The sequence below is a fragment of the Corylus avellana genome, chromosome ca4, assembly GCF_901000735.1.
Source record: "Corylus avellana chromosome ca4, CavTom2PMs-1.0".
In the NCBI taxonomy this organism is placed as follows: Eukaryota; Viridiplantae; Streptophyta; class Magnoliopsida; order Fagales; family Betulaceae; genus Corylus; species Corylus avellana.
Window position 1 is genome coordinate 34100358 of NC_081544.1, and position 14629 is coordinate 34114986.

Below are 14629 nucleotides of genomic sequence, written 5' to 3' on the forward strand. Positions count from 1 at the left end.
GAGTGAATGACTTTCATGTGAACATTCAAATGGCATCTAAAAATTACAAGTATTTTTAATAAAAATGTGACACGTGTATTTAAGAGACTACACTGAAGGAAATTTTAATCAAATTTAAAGAAAAACTTTGAAAACTATCTATTTCTGTTATAGTGAAATTTGTGTAGCATCAAGGCAACGGCAGTCAACAATCCAAGTGTTTTTAACTTTGTGGTTGAATACTTAAACAAGGTCAAATATTCGTGTGATCAGTTAAATTAATAATTACTTACAAAAAAAAAAAATTAAATTAATAATTGTAAAAGGCTTTTGGCTTTCTTATTAAATGATCGGCCAAAAGTTATTCAATGACGTTCATGAATCATTTTGCTAAGTCCATAGATATTCAATGCGGATCATAAAAGAAAAGAAAAAAGATATTAATTGAGAACTTTATTTATTGAATTTGTCGATATATCTTGATGGCTTTTGTTTTGTTTTGTTTTTTTTTTTTTTTCTTTCTTTCTTTTTTGGGGCTAAATTGGTGGTGGTAACAATATTTTGTCCACCACATCGCTCAACATTTATAAGTTATAAATTTTATCAACATTAAGTTTGCTGTTGGCATTTTTGTTATGAAGTGATTAGGCCGAAGAATATTCAATGACGTTCAGGAATCATTTCAATAAATCCAAGAATATTCAATACGGATCATAAAAGGAAAAGAAAAAAAGAGGATTAATGTGAATTCTATTTATTGAGTTCTCCGATGCCTTGATGGTTCTTTGTTTTTGTTAGTGGTGAGTGTCGGCTAAATCGGTGACGATAACACCATTTCGTCCATCTCACCATCCAATATTTATATGTTATAAATTTCATCAATATTAAATTTTCTTAAATTAACCGTCACCGTAAAGTTGGTGGCTGTGGTGGTGGCGATCTGTACACGATAAGCACATAAATGAAACCAATACAAGCAGCTTTGCCTACACTAACTCAATAGCTACGGTTCTAATAGTAATCAGCCTGGTGACATTCTAGTTCCTTGTTTGGCTGGTGCCTCGGCTTATGACTACAGAAGGTAAAGGTGTGGACAAGAACAACTTTCACTACTGCACGCCACATTTGAGTCAATGTCTCTCTAGAAGTGATGCTTCAAAAGGCTTTCATGTGAAAATTCAATAGTTACATATTCCCATTTCCGCTCCAAGAAACGAAAAATCTGAATTTTCAGCAATTTGTTGCTTAAATTGACTAGCAATTTAGACCATAAATATAAAAAAGCCCTAATAAAGATCTCTATCTAAAAACAAAATACTAGGTTTGGAGCTAACAACAAAGAAATGCACTTGCTAATTAAAAACAAATACACATGTTATTTGGCAAAGCAATCTAGCCATTATAGAGCTAAACATGTGCTGGTGAGGCCTCATCAGAGGGCCTGGTTGCAGAGTCTTCTTTTCTGCCTCTTTCGCTTACGCTATTCTCAGCAAATTTCAAGCTTGGTAGATGAAAACCTTTCTCCTTCTCATTTGATTTCCATTCAGACATATAATACTCTTCTTCAGTGGCGTGCGTTTTAGTTGATGGACCACAAAACATCCCACCCCATTGTGGGAAGTATATCAAGCATAATGGAAGGGTGCAGCATATGATCATGACACCCATTAGAGTTATCCCTGTTTCTTTTGAATATCTGGATCCTCTAAAGAAAATTAGTTGGGTGAGAACTGCACCCACATTTCCCCCACCTCCTGTCATTCCGGAAACCACCCCCAGTGACCTGAAGATTGGTGATGTTTGCATGAATCAGTAACAATTTTCATAGTTTAGGCTATATTTTAACAGATATCAATGGAGAAAGAAGAGTAATTGGAGAAAACATACCTTCGAGAGACAAAAGGAACCACCCCAAATGTGAGGCCGCATGCAGCTTGGACAAACAAAGAGAAGGCAACCATCACAACAATGGATGCACTTAAAGAGCTCACACGCCCGAGAAGTAAACAGAGCACACCTCCTATCATTTGCGTCACCCACAAGGCCCAAAGCCTTCCCCTCATTCCAAATCTCTTTGCCATTGCATCCGAGATAAACCCTCCTGCGGGTCGAGAGAAGAGATTCGCCAACCCGAAACTTGCTGCTATTAATCCTGCAGTATGGAGTTTTAGATTGAATCTGTCATAAAAGTACTCTGCTATGATGTTGTCTATTGTGAGCTCTACTCCAAAGCAATAGCCGTAAGTCAACGCCAGAATCCACCCTCTATAATTTGTGATCCCGTAATAGAAAACCCATGAAAATTTGTCTTTTGCCTTCTCTCCAGATTTCTGCAGCCCATAGAAGTTCCCATCTGGCATGTCCTGTCCGAGGATTAAAACGGCGAATGCTGACAATGTTTGAAACAGAGCAGGAATGAAGAAAGCAATCCTCCAAGCAGTAAATTTGACTGCACCAATGTCGCGTATGAGGGCAAACACAATGGGCATGATGAGTTGCGTCGCTCCACCGCCTAGGTTGCCCCACCCACCTGAAAAACCGTTGGCGGAACCGACTACCGGAGCAGAGAACATAGAGCTCATCCAGAATTGGGTTGAGACGAAAGTGGCTAGGGAGAAGCCTGTGAAAAAGCGGACGAGGAGAAAAGAGGTAGGAGATGAGACAATGGAAGTGAAGAAAACTGCCGGTGCAGTGAGGAGGATGAGTGAGGCAGAGGCAAGGCGAGGACCAAACATGTCGCAAGCAGAGCCCATGGCAACCCGGGCAAAGACTGCCCCGGAAACTGACGCAATCCCAGCGTTCCCAATATCTGTGGATGTGAGGTTGAGGTTGTCGCGTATGATTGGGAGGAGCGGCGGAGCAGCAAACGAAGACACAAAACAAGCGAGGAAAGAGATCCAAGACAGATGAAATGCTCGCATGTGGGGTGCTGCCACCGAGAATATCCTGAATTCGGTGGACTTGTGCTCTGAGTCCACCGGAAGTGCGAATTTGCGAGGCTGAGTTTCTTCTTCCATGTTTGTTTTTTGGAATTGGAATTGATTGAGCAAGCTAGTCCTTATGTAGAGGTAACCTCTCCTACTTGCTTGTTTGTTGACTCTTGACTTTCTCTAAATCCAGGGAGGCAATATATTTGGACTATTAGTAATTTGAGCATTAAATTTCATAAATTTAATGGTGAATTTGCAAAAAAAAAAAAATGACACCAAATTTATCTCTTCATTTGAAAGCAAATGGGTGGGATCCGAATCCAAGAAAGGAATATGGAGCTTTCTAAATGGAGAAAATGGCAGATGAAATAGTTGATAAAGAGACGCAAAGGAGGTGTGGAGTGTATTGATGATATTTGTGTTGATTGAGAGATGAGATGACCGTTTGTGGGTGGAAAAGACAAGTTGGGAGCAGGGGAAAACAGAGTGCATATCCGCCGAGTCTCATTCTTCTACTGGAGCGAAGGGATGGTTTGGTATTCAACGGTGTGAAAGGGCAGTTGTTGGCGGGACGTTGTGCGTGAAAGTTTGATCTTTCATTGGCTGCTGGATGCAATTCTAAGATTTCCGTTGAAAATAGATGCTATCAGCCTATCAGTATCATGCTACTACTGGACGGGCGTTAATAGTCGTTGACTATCGCGAGATCGCTGAGAACGTGCGGTGCTTTGATAGCATTGTCTGTCATGAGAATCTTATATGCAATTGTTTTTTTTTGGAAAAATGAAAAATTAGTCTCTTGTAGTTATCTGATTTACAATTAGTTTACTATGGTATCAAAATGAACTTAAAAGTCTTTGAGATATGTCAAAAAAACAATTTAGTCCACACAATCAAATTTTTAAATATGACAAGTTCAGAATTTTATTAGTTTTAACGTTTCATGTTATCATAATCTGTTATGTCAATGAACGGAATTTGACTGTAGAAACTAAATTATTTTTTTGGCATACTTTTAAGACCTTTGAGTTCATTTTGATACTACAATTAGTTAATTGCCAATCAAGTAAATCACATAGAGCGATTTTGCATTTTTCCCTTCTCTTTTTCAGGACAACAAACTGTTATAATATATTGTGTGAGATTTTATATTATAAGAATATATCTGTATTGATTGTAATTGACATAATCAAATCGGAAACATTTGAAAAAATTCGTAAGCCTAACTCATCTCATAAAATCGGTTTAATAAGAGAGAGTTGTTAACTCCTTATAAATATGTCCAAGATTTTGTCTACAAACAATGTGAGATTATTCCTCAATACCCTCCCTCACGTGCAGGCTAATATTTTTTCTGGTCCTTGTCACGGGGTAAGTAGTGTGGGCTCATTCATCCTATGATAGACTCTAAAACCATGAAAAAAATTCATAATAAAATAAAAAGATAAATAAATAGCAGAAATAAAATCGAATAGAGACAAAAGATTTTTCCGTAGTTCGGTTTATGACCTACATCTACAGTCCACAGATAAAGACCTAAGGAATAGCTTTTATTTATTCAATGAAATATTTTACAATACAAATGATCCCTATTTATAGAGATGTGGAGAGGATACAAAAATATATGATTGATAAAATCAAATCAGTATTAAATGTTTCTGATTTGGTTATATTAATTACAATCAATACAAATATATTCTCATAATATCAAATCTCACACAGTATATTCTAACACAAACAACCAATAATTAATGTGTCTTAATCAAATTTCTTACTCTTCTCTCAATATTTTCATGCGTATTGCTCATTTTTTAACAAAGTTTTTCACCGAACTTTAATTAAATAATATAAAATTACCTCTATCCATGACAGAACTAAAAATTTAACTTTGAGATGTGAAAGCAAACTATATACATATATATATATATATATATATATATATATATGAGACGTGATTGGGAGTACGCACGCCGTGAAGCAAAATTTTTTTTTTAAATATTTTAATACAAAAAAAAAAAAAAATTTGCACTGGCGTGCATAGCACGCCGTGTGCTATCTTGTTTTACCCTATATATATATATATATATATATATATATGTTTTAACAATTTTTAATTTGTTGGCCATCTCCATCCCCTCTCAATCCCTTTCTACTTCCAACATATTTGTTAAAGCAAATTAAAGCACCTCAGTAACATAAATCTAACATTCTTTTTAGATTTATGTTAAACCATCTATTTCTGCGATTGTTAATACAGATATGAAATTTGTGAAGCATCATGTGGCGGCAGTCAACTATCCACGTGTTTTTAACTTTGTGGTTGAACACTTAAACAGGGTCAAATATTCGTGGGATCAATTAAATTAATAATTGTAAAAGACTTTTCGGGTGAATATTATAAGACTTTGTGGTTGCTAAAGAGTGTAAGAAAAGACTTGAGTATAATTTACTAGTAATTTTATAAGTCTAATGATAATTATCAATATTTGATCAAAAATTGATAACGATTAATTATAAGTCTAATGATAATTTTAAAAAGTCACATCATTTTTTGAGAGCATAAAAATAACATAAGAGATACTTGTAGAAAAAATCAATACTTCAACTTTCAATGGGATAAACCAATCAAAAGAATAGACAGAAAATCAATGAATGAGTAGCATATATGGTTCGTCAAGCTTAGGCCTACAAAGAGAAAAACAAGAGAAGAATATTTTGCAATAAAATATGAAGGTGGCCTCCTACTCGAGAATCCTGGAAATACAATTTTCTTTTGGCTTTCTTATTAAATGATCGGCCAAGGATATTCAATGAGGTTCATGAATCGTTTCGATAAGGACAGTCAACGCAGATCATAAGAGAAACAACAAAGGATATTTGTGAACTCTATTTATTGAGTTCTGTGATGCTTGAACGGCCCCCCACCCCCTCCTCCTTTTTTTTTTTTTTTTTGCAAGGGTGGGTGTCGGCTAACTTGATGGCAGTAATAGTATTTTGTCCACCACACCATCCGATATTAGTGAGTTATAAATTTTATAGATATTAAGTTTTCCAAAATTAACGGTCATCGCGTAAAGTTATGTAAGTGGTAAACACATAAATGAAAAACAATACAACCACCTTACACTAGCATTAACTCAATAGCTGTGGTTCTAATAGTAATAAGGCATTTCCATTATTTTTGTTGGCAATTTTTTATTTATTGAATTGTTCGATGCCTTTATTGCTCTTAGTTTTTTTTGTAGGGGTGAGTGTCCGTTAAATTGGTAGCGGTAATAACGTTTCGTTCACCGCACCGCCTAATATTTATAAGTTATAAATGTTATCACAACCGTCATCGTAAAGCTGGTGGCGGTGGTGATTTGTAGGCGGTAAACACATAAATGAAACTCGTACAAGAACCTTAGCCCGACAATAACTCAATAGCTACAATTTTAATAGTAATCAGCCATTTCCGTTGCTTTTGTTGGTAAATTTTTTATTTATTGAGTTATTCCATGCCTTAATGGCTCTTTGTTTTTTTGTAGGGGTGAGTATTAGTTAAATCGGTGGCGATAACGGCATTTCATTTACCACACCGCCCAATATTTATAAGTTATAAATTTCATCAACATTAAATTTTCTAAAATTAACCGTCACCGTAAAGTTGGTGGCGGTGGTGGTAGCAATATGTAGGCAATAAACACATAAATAAAATCCATACAAGCACCATATCTTGACACTAACTCAATAGCTACGGTTCTAATAGTGTTCAACCATTTCCATTGTCTTTGTTGGCTATTTTCTTATTAAATGATCAGGCCCAATAATATTCAATGACGATCATGAATCATTTCGATAATTCTAACTGCCAAACCAACAAAAATATCCCCAGTTGAACTGGCTCACAAGCAGTAAAATGGCTTAAACTCTCCTTGGAAAGCCAAGGGGCTAAACTTCTGCAAATTGTGCAAAACACAATTAAATCCAACATTAGCACCAATCAAGCAGAATTAATCCACTAGTTCCATCCCATAACGGCCAAATTGGGTGGGTCAGCCGCGGTGCCAAGAGGGAACAACATTAGAGAGAGAAAAAAGACGGTGAAAAGAGACAAGTAGGAAATGGGATGGCAAGAGAGAGATTAAGTTACAGAAACTAAGATAGGGTTTTCACAAGCACTGAATATTTAGGGAGATAAGACGACGTCATTTTGATTAATTTCTTTAAAAGAAAAAAAAAATAGATCTTGTCGGTTTGAAAACCGACTTTCCAAATAATCTTTATGGCCTACCGAACTAACTATGATTAGTATTGATTTTTCTTATTGTCTACTAGCCACTAGCTATAGGTGGCACGTTGGTGGCGGTCGGTACTCGATTGATTTGCACACTCCAAGTGCATCATAGGGTAAAAATTGTCTCATGCTCGGATGGAAGTCACACATTCCCTCAAGCTTAATGAAACTGGTAAAAAAAAAATATTGAGGTAAGCTTTTATGCAATTTTCTTGAGAGAGCATTTCTCATAATTTGATTAGATAAAAGTTTTCCACTGGAGAAACAAATAAAGGATACAAAACATTCAAAAGAGGATGGATCAGAGAATAGTTTGATTTGATTATAAGAGAACATTAAAGAAATCAGAGAATATTTGGGTGTCCTTTTCTTTCTTTCTTTCTTTATTTTTTTTGGTGTCCTTTCCAATTTAAAAGCTGGTCGCATTAATGGGTGAAAAAAAACATGATGTGATTAACTTGTCACCCTCTATTATCCCTAGATTGGGTTGGAATATTATTAAAAATCACTCAAAAGAGGCACGAGAAGCACATTCGGGATAGAAAAGATGATTAATTAGCAAGAAATTGACTTGTTAGTCCATTAGTGCACATGCATTGTTTTCGGACCAACTTTCTCGGCCAAATCAAGTTTTGGATTGGTGGATCCAATTAGAGAAGAAAAAAAAAAACTTTATCTAGTGGAGTTAAATAGAGTCAATACGCCTAAGTGAGGTAAAAAAAAAAAATCAGGTTTTAATGGCATGCTATAAAACAACTGGGTCCTCCAGAAATGGGATGATGTGGCAATGCTACTTTCAACATGTACTATAGGACCATTGACCTTCTTAATTGTCTCAGCACATGAAACTGGTCCCAAAGTTATCATTTGTCTTGTGATCCACTCAAGATTCACACAGATACATAATTGGATTCACACAGATTCACATAGATCCGCAAAAGGGCTATGTGTAATTGGATTCACACACATTCCCAGCTGATGCTTGGGAAGTGTCCCGAGGTGCAATAATTTGAATCTGGACAATTAAATTTAAAATAAATGGTCTAAAAACGGGTAATGTTAAAAATCACTTTTGTATTCTTTTTATTACTCAAAAAATGATATGACTTCTAAAATTATCATTAGTGTTTTGATTGATTATTATTAAATTTTGATCAAATAATAAGTTTAAAAGTTATCTCATTCTTTAAGTGATACAAGAAAAATATAAGAGTGATTTTTAAAATTACTAGTGACTCTCATATCATCAAAAAGAAAAGGGCAAAAAAAAAAAAAAAAAATTTGCATCTTTTTTTCTTGCCTCAGCCTCAGGCCTCAGCCAAATGGCCCAAATCATCTCATCTGTCTCTGACCCTCCATTACATCCTTATCGTTTAGGTATCCAATTAGTCTACCTAATGGGCCACTGCTGACGGCCTAGTTTACGAGTGATAGACCCATTATAGTGTTTGAATCTGGGCCCTCTAGGTAGAGGATGGGCCCCGATGGGCTTGATTACTTGCTACTTGCTACGGGATTGTCCATTGTTGATTGTCCACTCATTCATATGAATCATATCTCCATGAATCCATTAATTCAGGATTCTAATAGCTTTTTTAATGAAAAACTCACCAATCAAAAATCTTGTTTATGGCTTGCATGCAAGGCTATACAATTAGACATAAGATGCTCAACCTCACAAATCAAATGGGTCAAATTCTTCATAATTATTAAGGTATTTTATCATTTTTAGAATTTTTAATCCTAACCATTAATTTTTTAAATTAAAATTTGTCTACAGACTACACATATCTATATATCTCACTACATTAAACTACTTGAGCGCATTAAAAGGAATAAAAATGCAGAGAAACGTTCACAATACAAACCTGTACAATAAGGACTATTAGCCGTACAATTATCAAACTAATAGAACACTATAGTTCGCACCCTACCCTACCCTACCAAGCAAATTGAACCACAATTAGTTTGCTTACTCAACGGGTTGGGATTCCGTTTAAATTTTGTTTTTATTGTAAGGAGTTATTAGAGAAATTACTTGCCTGAATAATTTGGTCGGGCAGATAAGCTCTTGTTCCGGCAAAAAGGCTCTATTAAAGCTGTCTAATTCCAAAGGAGAAGAAAAATTGTCAGATCTTCAACTGTATTTCCAATCCCTTGAGTCCCCTGTTGGTTTTGTTTTTGGGGAGGGTGTTATTCTTTCACACCAGAGTTAGATATAGACGTACATTAATATGGAAAAACTGATGGCCATAAATTCTATAAAAAAAAATAAAAACCAAAAGAGGGTTTCATTTTGTTTCTTAAAAAGCTATAATTAGACAACAAAAGCTTGCTATAATAAAGGCAATCCTCACAAAACGACCCATCTTTGTCCTCTCAATTTTTTTTTTTTTTTTTTAAAAAAAGGTTCAAAAAACAGTTAATTAGTTTTTTAGACAAACATTTTTGCTCTTAAAAAAAAAAAAAAAAAAAAAGGAAAAACAACCTAAAAAAGAGAGAGGCGTGTACGGTAGCCCGAACACTTATATATATACATCAATTGACAACCATAACAAAAATATTTCCGACGTGATGGGGTCAGAGACGGTGACAAAGAGATAAATTAAAGAAAGAAAACTAACCTCGTGGTTAAAAACAATGGCTGTCAAGCACTACATCTCTTTCTCACTGGTCTTTCTGGCAACGACCACCGTCCTCCTCGCCGGCAACACTAACGGTCATGGCCTCCTCCTCCACGGCCACGCTCATGGCCTCCGCATCGGGAAACGCGACCTCTGCCGAAAAGCGGACTACAAGCCCCTCTGCCGCTCAATCGTGAGGGGGCAAAGCGACGCTCGTGCCGCCGTGGGGTCGGCCATTTACCAATTGATTTTCCAGAGCCGTCAGGCAATGAGGTTGGCTGATAGGCTAGGGAAGTCCCCGTACGCGAAATCCTGTAAAGAGAACTTCGACGATGCCATTTACAACCTGAACACGTGCTTACAAAACCTCAGGAAACGTGACAAGGCCAGCCTTAACATCAACCTCTCCGCCGCCCTAAATGACTACGTCACGTGCGACGACACATTCTCTGAATCCGGCAGGAGTAATCCCCTTGGCAAAACCGATGCGCTCTTGCGTCACATGGCTAGCAACTGTTTGTATCTATCAACTCTGATTCACTGATGAGGAAGAGGAAAAGGAAAAAAAAAAAAAAATCTTCTCCAACTTTCTTTTCACCGTATTTCTTAATGTACCATTTTTGCCTTTTATAGAAAAACCATATCTGCAACCATTAATTGAGGCATGCATGTTGTTGGGGTCCGACGAAAAGTCGACCGTTACGTGTTTCAAATGTTGTCTCATTATGCATGCTAATTAATGTGATTTTCGATGTAGCTAGTTTTAATAAAATCTCCCACGCGCCGGTCTAATTGCACCAATTGCCGATCCGGTTTCTATATATGTCACCAATGGGAGTAAGGTGTTTTACAATTTTTTTTTTATTTTTTTATGTATTTTCGTTTTTGCTCCTAGCCTCTGCGCTGAGGAGAGATAGTTTCGGTATGAGGGGTATCTCTCATGACGTGTAAAATAATATTTTAAGGAAATTTGGGCTATTCATGTCTTAAATCTAGTCTACTTTTGGAAGCTGAAACAGACCAGTTCTATAAGAGAAGTTGTGCATCGATTAGCAGAAGTTGTTGTCATAGATAGTTTTTTATTATGAGATTTTACTGATTGTATCTATGATGTTGTATTAACAAATCTTTGGGCTATGTTATATAAGAGCGTTATACTCTGGGACAGGGCCGGCTCAGGCCCTAGGCGAGTTAGGCCCTCGCCTAGGGCCCCCCAAAAAAAAAAATTTGAGTTAAAAAAAAAAAAAAAAAAAAAAAAAATTTATTTTGGACCAAAAAAAAAAAATTGAAGGCCCAAATTTTTTTTTAATAGGGCCTAAAATTTTTTTTTTATCAAAATTTAAAGCCTCAATTTAATAAGACTCCAATTAATAAGCCCACTATAAATTTTAAAAATAATTCAAAAAATAAATAAAAAAAAAGACAAAACATTAAAGCCTTACATCATTACATGCTAATTCCCTAGAGCTCCTGATGCTACAGTACACGCCTGACGCTACAGTACACGCCTACATCATGCACTCATCCTCTTAGCCTCTTTCTATAAACTTTTTCTTTTTGATGAGAAAATATAAACGTGAGAAATAAAATATTACCATTTATTTTATATTAATTATTTAGCCATCTAGGGAAAGCCAAGAGCCAAAAATATAAACTGCTGTCAGCCTAGTAAGCCTACTATGGGCATTTTAAATATCAGAGTCTCTATATTTGCCACTTTACCTCTCCTCTTTGCTTGCTCTTTTCTGAGTTTTTCTTCTCTGCCTATCTCATCATTTTCTCTTCCTCTCCGACTCTGAGTGACTGAGTCTCTTGTCCTATCTCCAAAAACTGCTTTATAATTCCTTTACCAAATCAGGTTTTATTGTTCTATTTTTGTCATTTATTTTATTATAGTCATAATTTTTTTTTTGATAAATAGTGTTTGTTTAATTTGTTAGTATTTTTAATTAAACATGTCTATTAGAAAATATGTATCTGGATATGAAAAACTTTAAAAAAACGGCTGGCATGGTATATATATGTTACTTTTTTTTTTTTTTAAAAAAAATTGTTACTTAAAATAAAAAAAATAAAAAAAATAAAAAAATTTAGGCCTAATTTCAAAGTTTTGCCTAAGGCCCCAAAATACGTTGAGCCGGCCCTGCTCTGGGATGTTAGAGCTATTATATTCTAGATCTTTTTTTGAATGAAATACGAAAGTTTTTTTGTTTTAAAAAAAAAAAAAAAAATTTGGATAAAAAAAAAATCAATAAAAAACTGCAACATATAGCTGAAAGCAAGATAGGATTTTTAAACTAGCTAGTTTAAAAATGTCATCTATAGATGACATTTTCAATCTTATTAAAGTGATGGATTTATATGTCACAATTTCGGTAACATAAAGAAGACTTTGAACCAATATCTCTTACGTACTCGATCTCCTTGCATGCCTAGCTAGCTAATTAGTAGCTATCGCATCCTCTAACAAGATAAGAAGTCATTAGCAGTCGAGGTTAGGGTTTCGGATTAATTACTACCAATCTCATTATTCTGTTAGCAAAGTAGAGTTAAAACCAATAATATAAGTATGGGCGGGTGCGTGTATAGCTTGTATTGTCTAAGTATATATACAGAACTAGGATTTCTCATTTCAGGGTGCCAATGAGGGGTTAATCTTAATTTTGGTAGGGCCAACCTTAATTTTTTTTTTTTTTTTTTTTTTAAAAAAACATATTTAATTTAATAAATAAAATAAAATGAAAATTGAAAATCAGTGGGGCCATGGTCCCCTTAGTCTTAATGTGGTCTTGTTTCTACATAAGTTTGCGAGTTGGAGATAAGCAGACTCGAATTGCTGACATCTGCCGGCCACATGATAAACCATCCCCTGTTAATCATGATGACCGTCTACTTCTGTAGAAATGATCAATGTAAACCCTCTAATGGTTTATGCTAGACCAACATATGTTTTCCTCTACTTCTCTAGAAATGATCAATTTAAACCCTCAAATAGTTTATGCTAAACCAACATATTTTCTCGTAAATACTTCTATTACGAAACAAAAGATAATGATAAGAAATGCTCAATTTTTGGGGCAAGCGTTACAAAATAGTTATATTGTTTCGATGGACTTCTTGACTTTGACAACTCGAAATTAATATTGCCCCGATTGAGAACAACTTTTGAAAAAATGGTTCATGTCCATGTCCTTTATAGCCTCATTTTTAATTTTTTTTTTAATTTTTTTAATTTTTTAAGGATGTATTGAATCTATATATATATATATATTACAACATTCTGCAGGAAGCTTATATATATTACAACATTCTGCAGGAAGCTTGAGCAAACCGGCCATCTGTTGTTCCCAAAAGACAACTAAATATCTATGCTCTTAGTTTTTAAGCCGTCGTATCTATCAACTCAACTGCCTTTGAAGATTTATAAAATTAAGATTAAGAAAAACTGGCCTTGATTATTTGCCTTAATTATGTAATTACAATATTTGATTTGTAATAGATTACAGAATTTTAAGATTACGATCAAACTGAGGTCGTTTATGAAAAAAAAAAAAAAAAAAAAAAACTGAGGTCGTTTATGATCTTGCCGACGAAATCCGGATAGATCTGAAACAAAGTTTATTACAAGTGAGTGGCTCACATTGAATAATGAAGTTTAAAGAAAAGAAAAAAAAAAGAAAAAGAAAAAGAAAGAAAGAGAAAGAAAATGAACAACATATCCTCTTAAAGAGACTTCTGGGTGGCAAATTTTCCCAAAGCAGCTGGATAAACTCGGAATCAAATGGCTTTCATAACGCAACTTTAGATGTTCTCTGATTTGTTTGTGAACAACTTTAGTTGTTCAAATCTGGCATTCTTCTTTCCTACGTGGGGCCTCCCACACATGTCACAACCTGATGCTTGATCCTAAGGAGCTTTGATGATGCTTATGATCCAAGGGCTCAGAGACAATCCATCAATCATCCGATGAAACAATCTAAACGAAATTCTAATTCCATATGTACGTTATCGACCGTTTCAAGAAAAAAGCATGCACGCCAAGGAGCCTTCAGCTGGGCCAAAGGGATAAAGGATTGCTTGCGTGGTTGGGAAAGTGTCTCACCCTAATTTATGTGTGCGCATTTTAGATCATGTGGCCAGGCGCAAATCAAGGATAGAAATTCTCTAAAATAATATATTTTTAAAGAATTCTTATATACCAACAAATTTATCTAAAAAAATTCTGTCCGCAAAACAATAATATGTCGTCCTTTCCTATCTGCGATAAACTTTCCTTTGGTATGAAAGGTTGTAAATATTCAACGATCCCCTTCGTTATCCTTACACTTACGTGGTGCGCAGCATGCCCTACATATAATCAAAGCTAATCATCACTTATTTCCCTTTATTTTTATTTTTTGTAACAATCACTTATTTCTTAAATTCAACACCGTCCGTGCTTGTCTTATTTTAAATCAAAATAAAAAAAATATCGTGGCCGGGAAGGAAGATATTTAAGACCGGCCTCCCATATAAAATGGTGGGTCTTAGATGCAATAATATCTGCACGGTACACTGTTACATATAATAATATATGAAGAATCTAGATCAGCACCTTGGATCCATCGATGAGAACAATGAAGTGCATCTAAATCTGCTACAGAGACTTGTAAAAGGAGGAAAATACATTAGTGCGTGTTTTAAGTCTCAATCTCTCAGCGAAATGGATTGTCCTTTATATATTAAACAAATGTGTATTTTTAATAAGGAATTTATGGTACTTCTATAGATCAAGTTTGAATAATTTTCTCTGGAGAAAACTTTCATTGAAGGAAGAGTTC

General features: G+C 35.1%; 2 protein-coding genes across 2 annotated transcripts; one reads left to right on the forward strand and one right to left on the reverse strand.

The window, feature by feature from the left end:
* Positions 1-1121: 1121 nt before the first annotated feature.
* On the reverse strand, positions 1122-4315 carry LOC132177312 (high affinity nitrate transporter 2.5). The gene is made up of 2 exons (XM_059589578.1): positions 1867-4315; positions 1122-1762 (listed from the first exon to the last, which is right to left on the reverse strand). The coding sequence occupies exons 1-2, from the start codon at positions 2994-2996 to the stop codon at positions 1387-1389; spliced, it is 1506 nt and encodes a 501-aa protein (XP_059445561.1). The 5' UTR covers positions 2997-4315; the 3' UTR covers positions 1122-1386.
* A 5335-nt stretch (positions 4316-9650) lies between these two features.
* LOC132177313 (uncharacterized) lies at positions 9651-10630 on the forward strand. Its single transcript, XM_059589580.1, has one exon. It carries the CDS (start codon positions 9826-9828, stop codon positions 10351-10353), a length of 528 nt encoding a protein of 175 aa, XP_059445563.1. The 5' UTR covers positions 9651-9825; the 3' UTR covers positions 10354-10630.
* The last annotated feature ends 3999 nt before the right edge of the window (positions 10631-14629 follow it).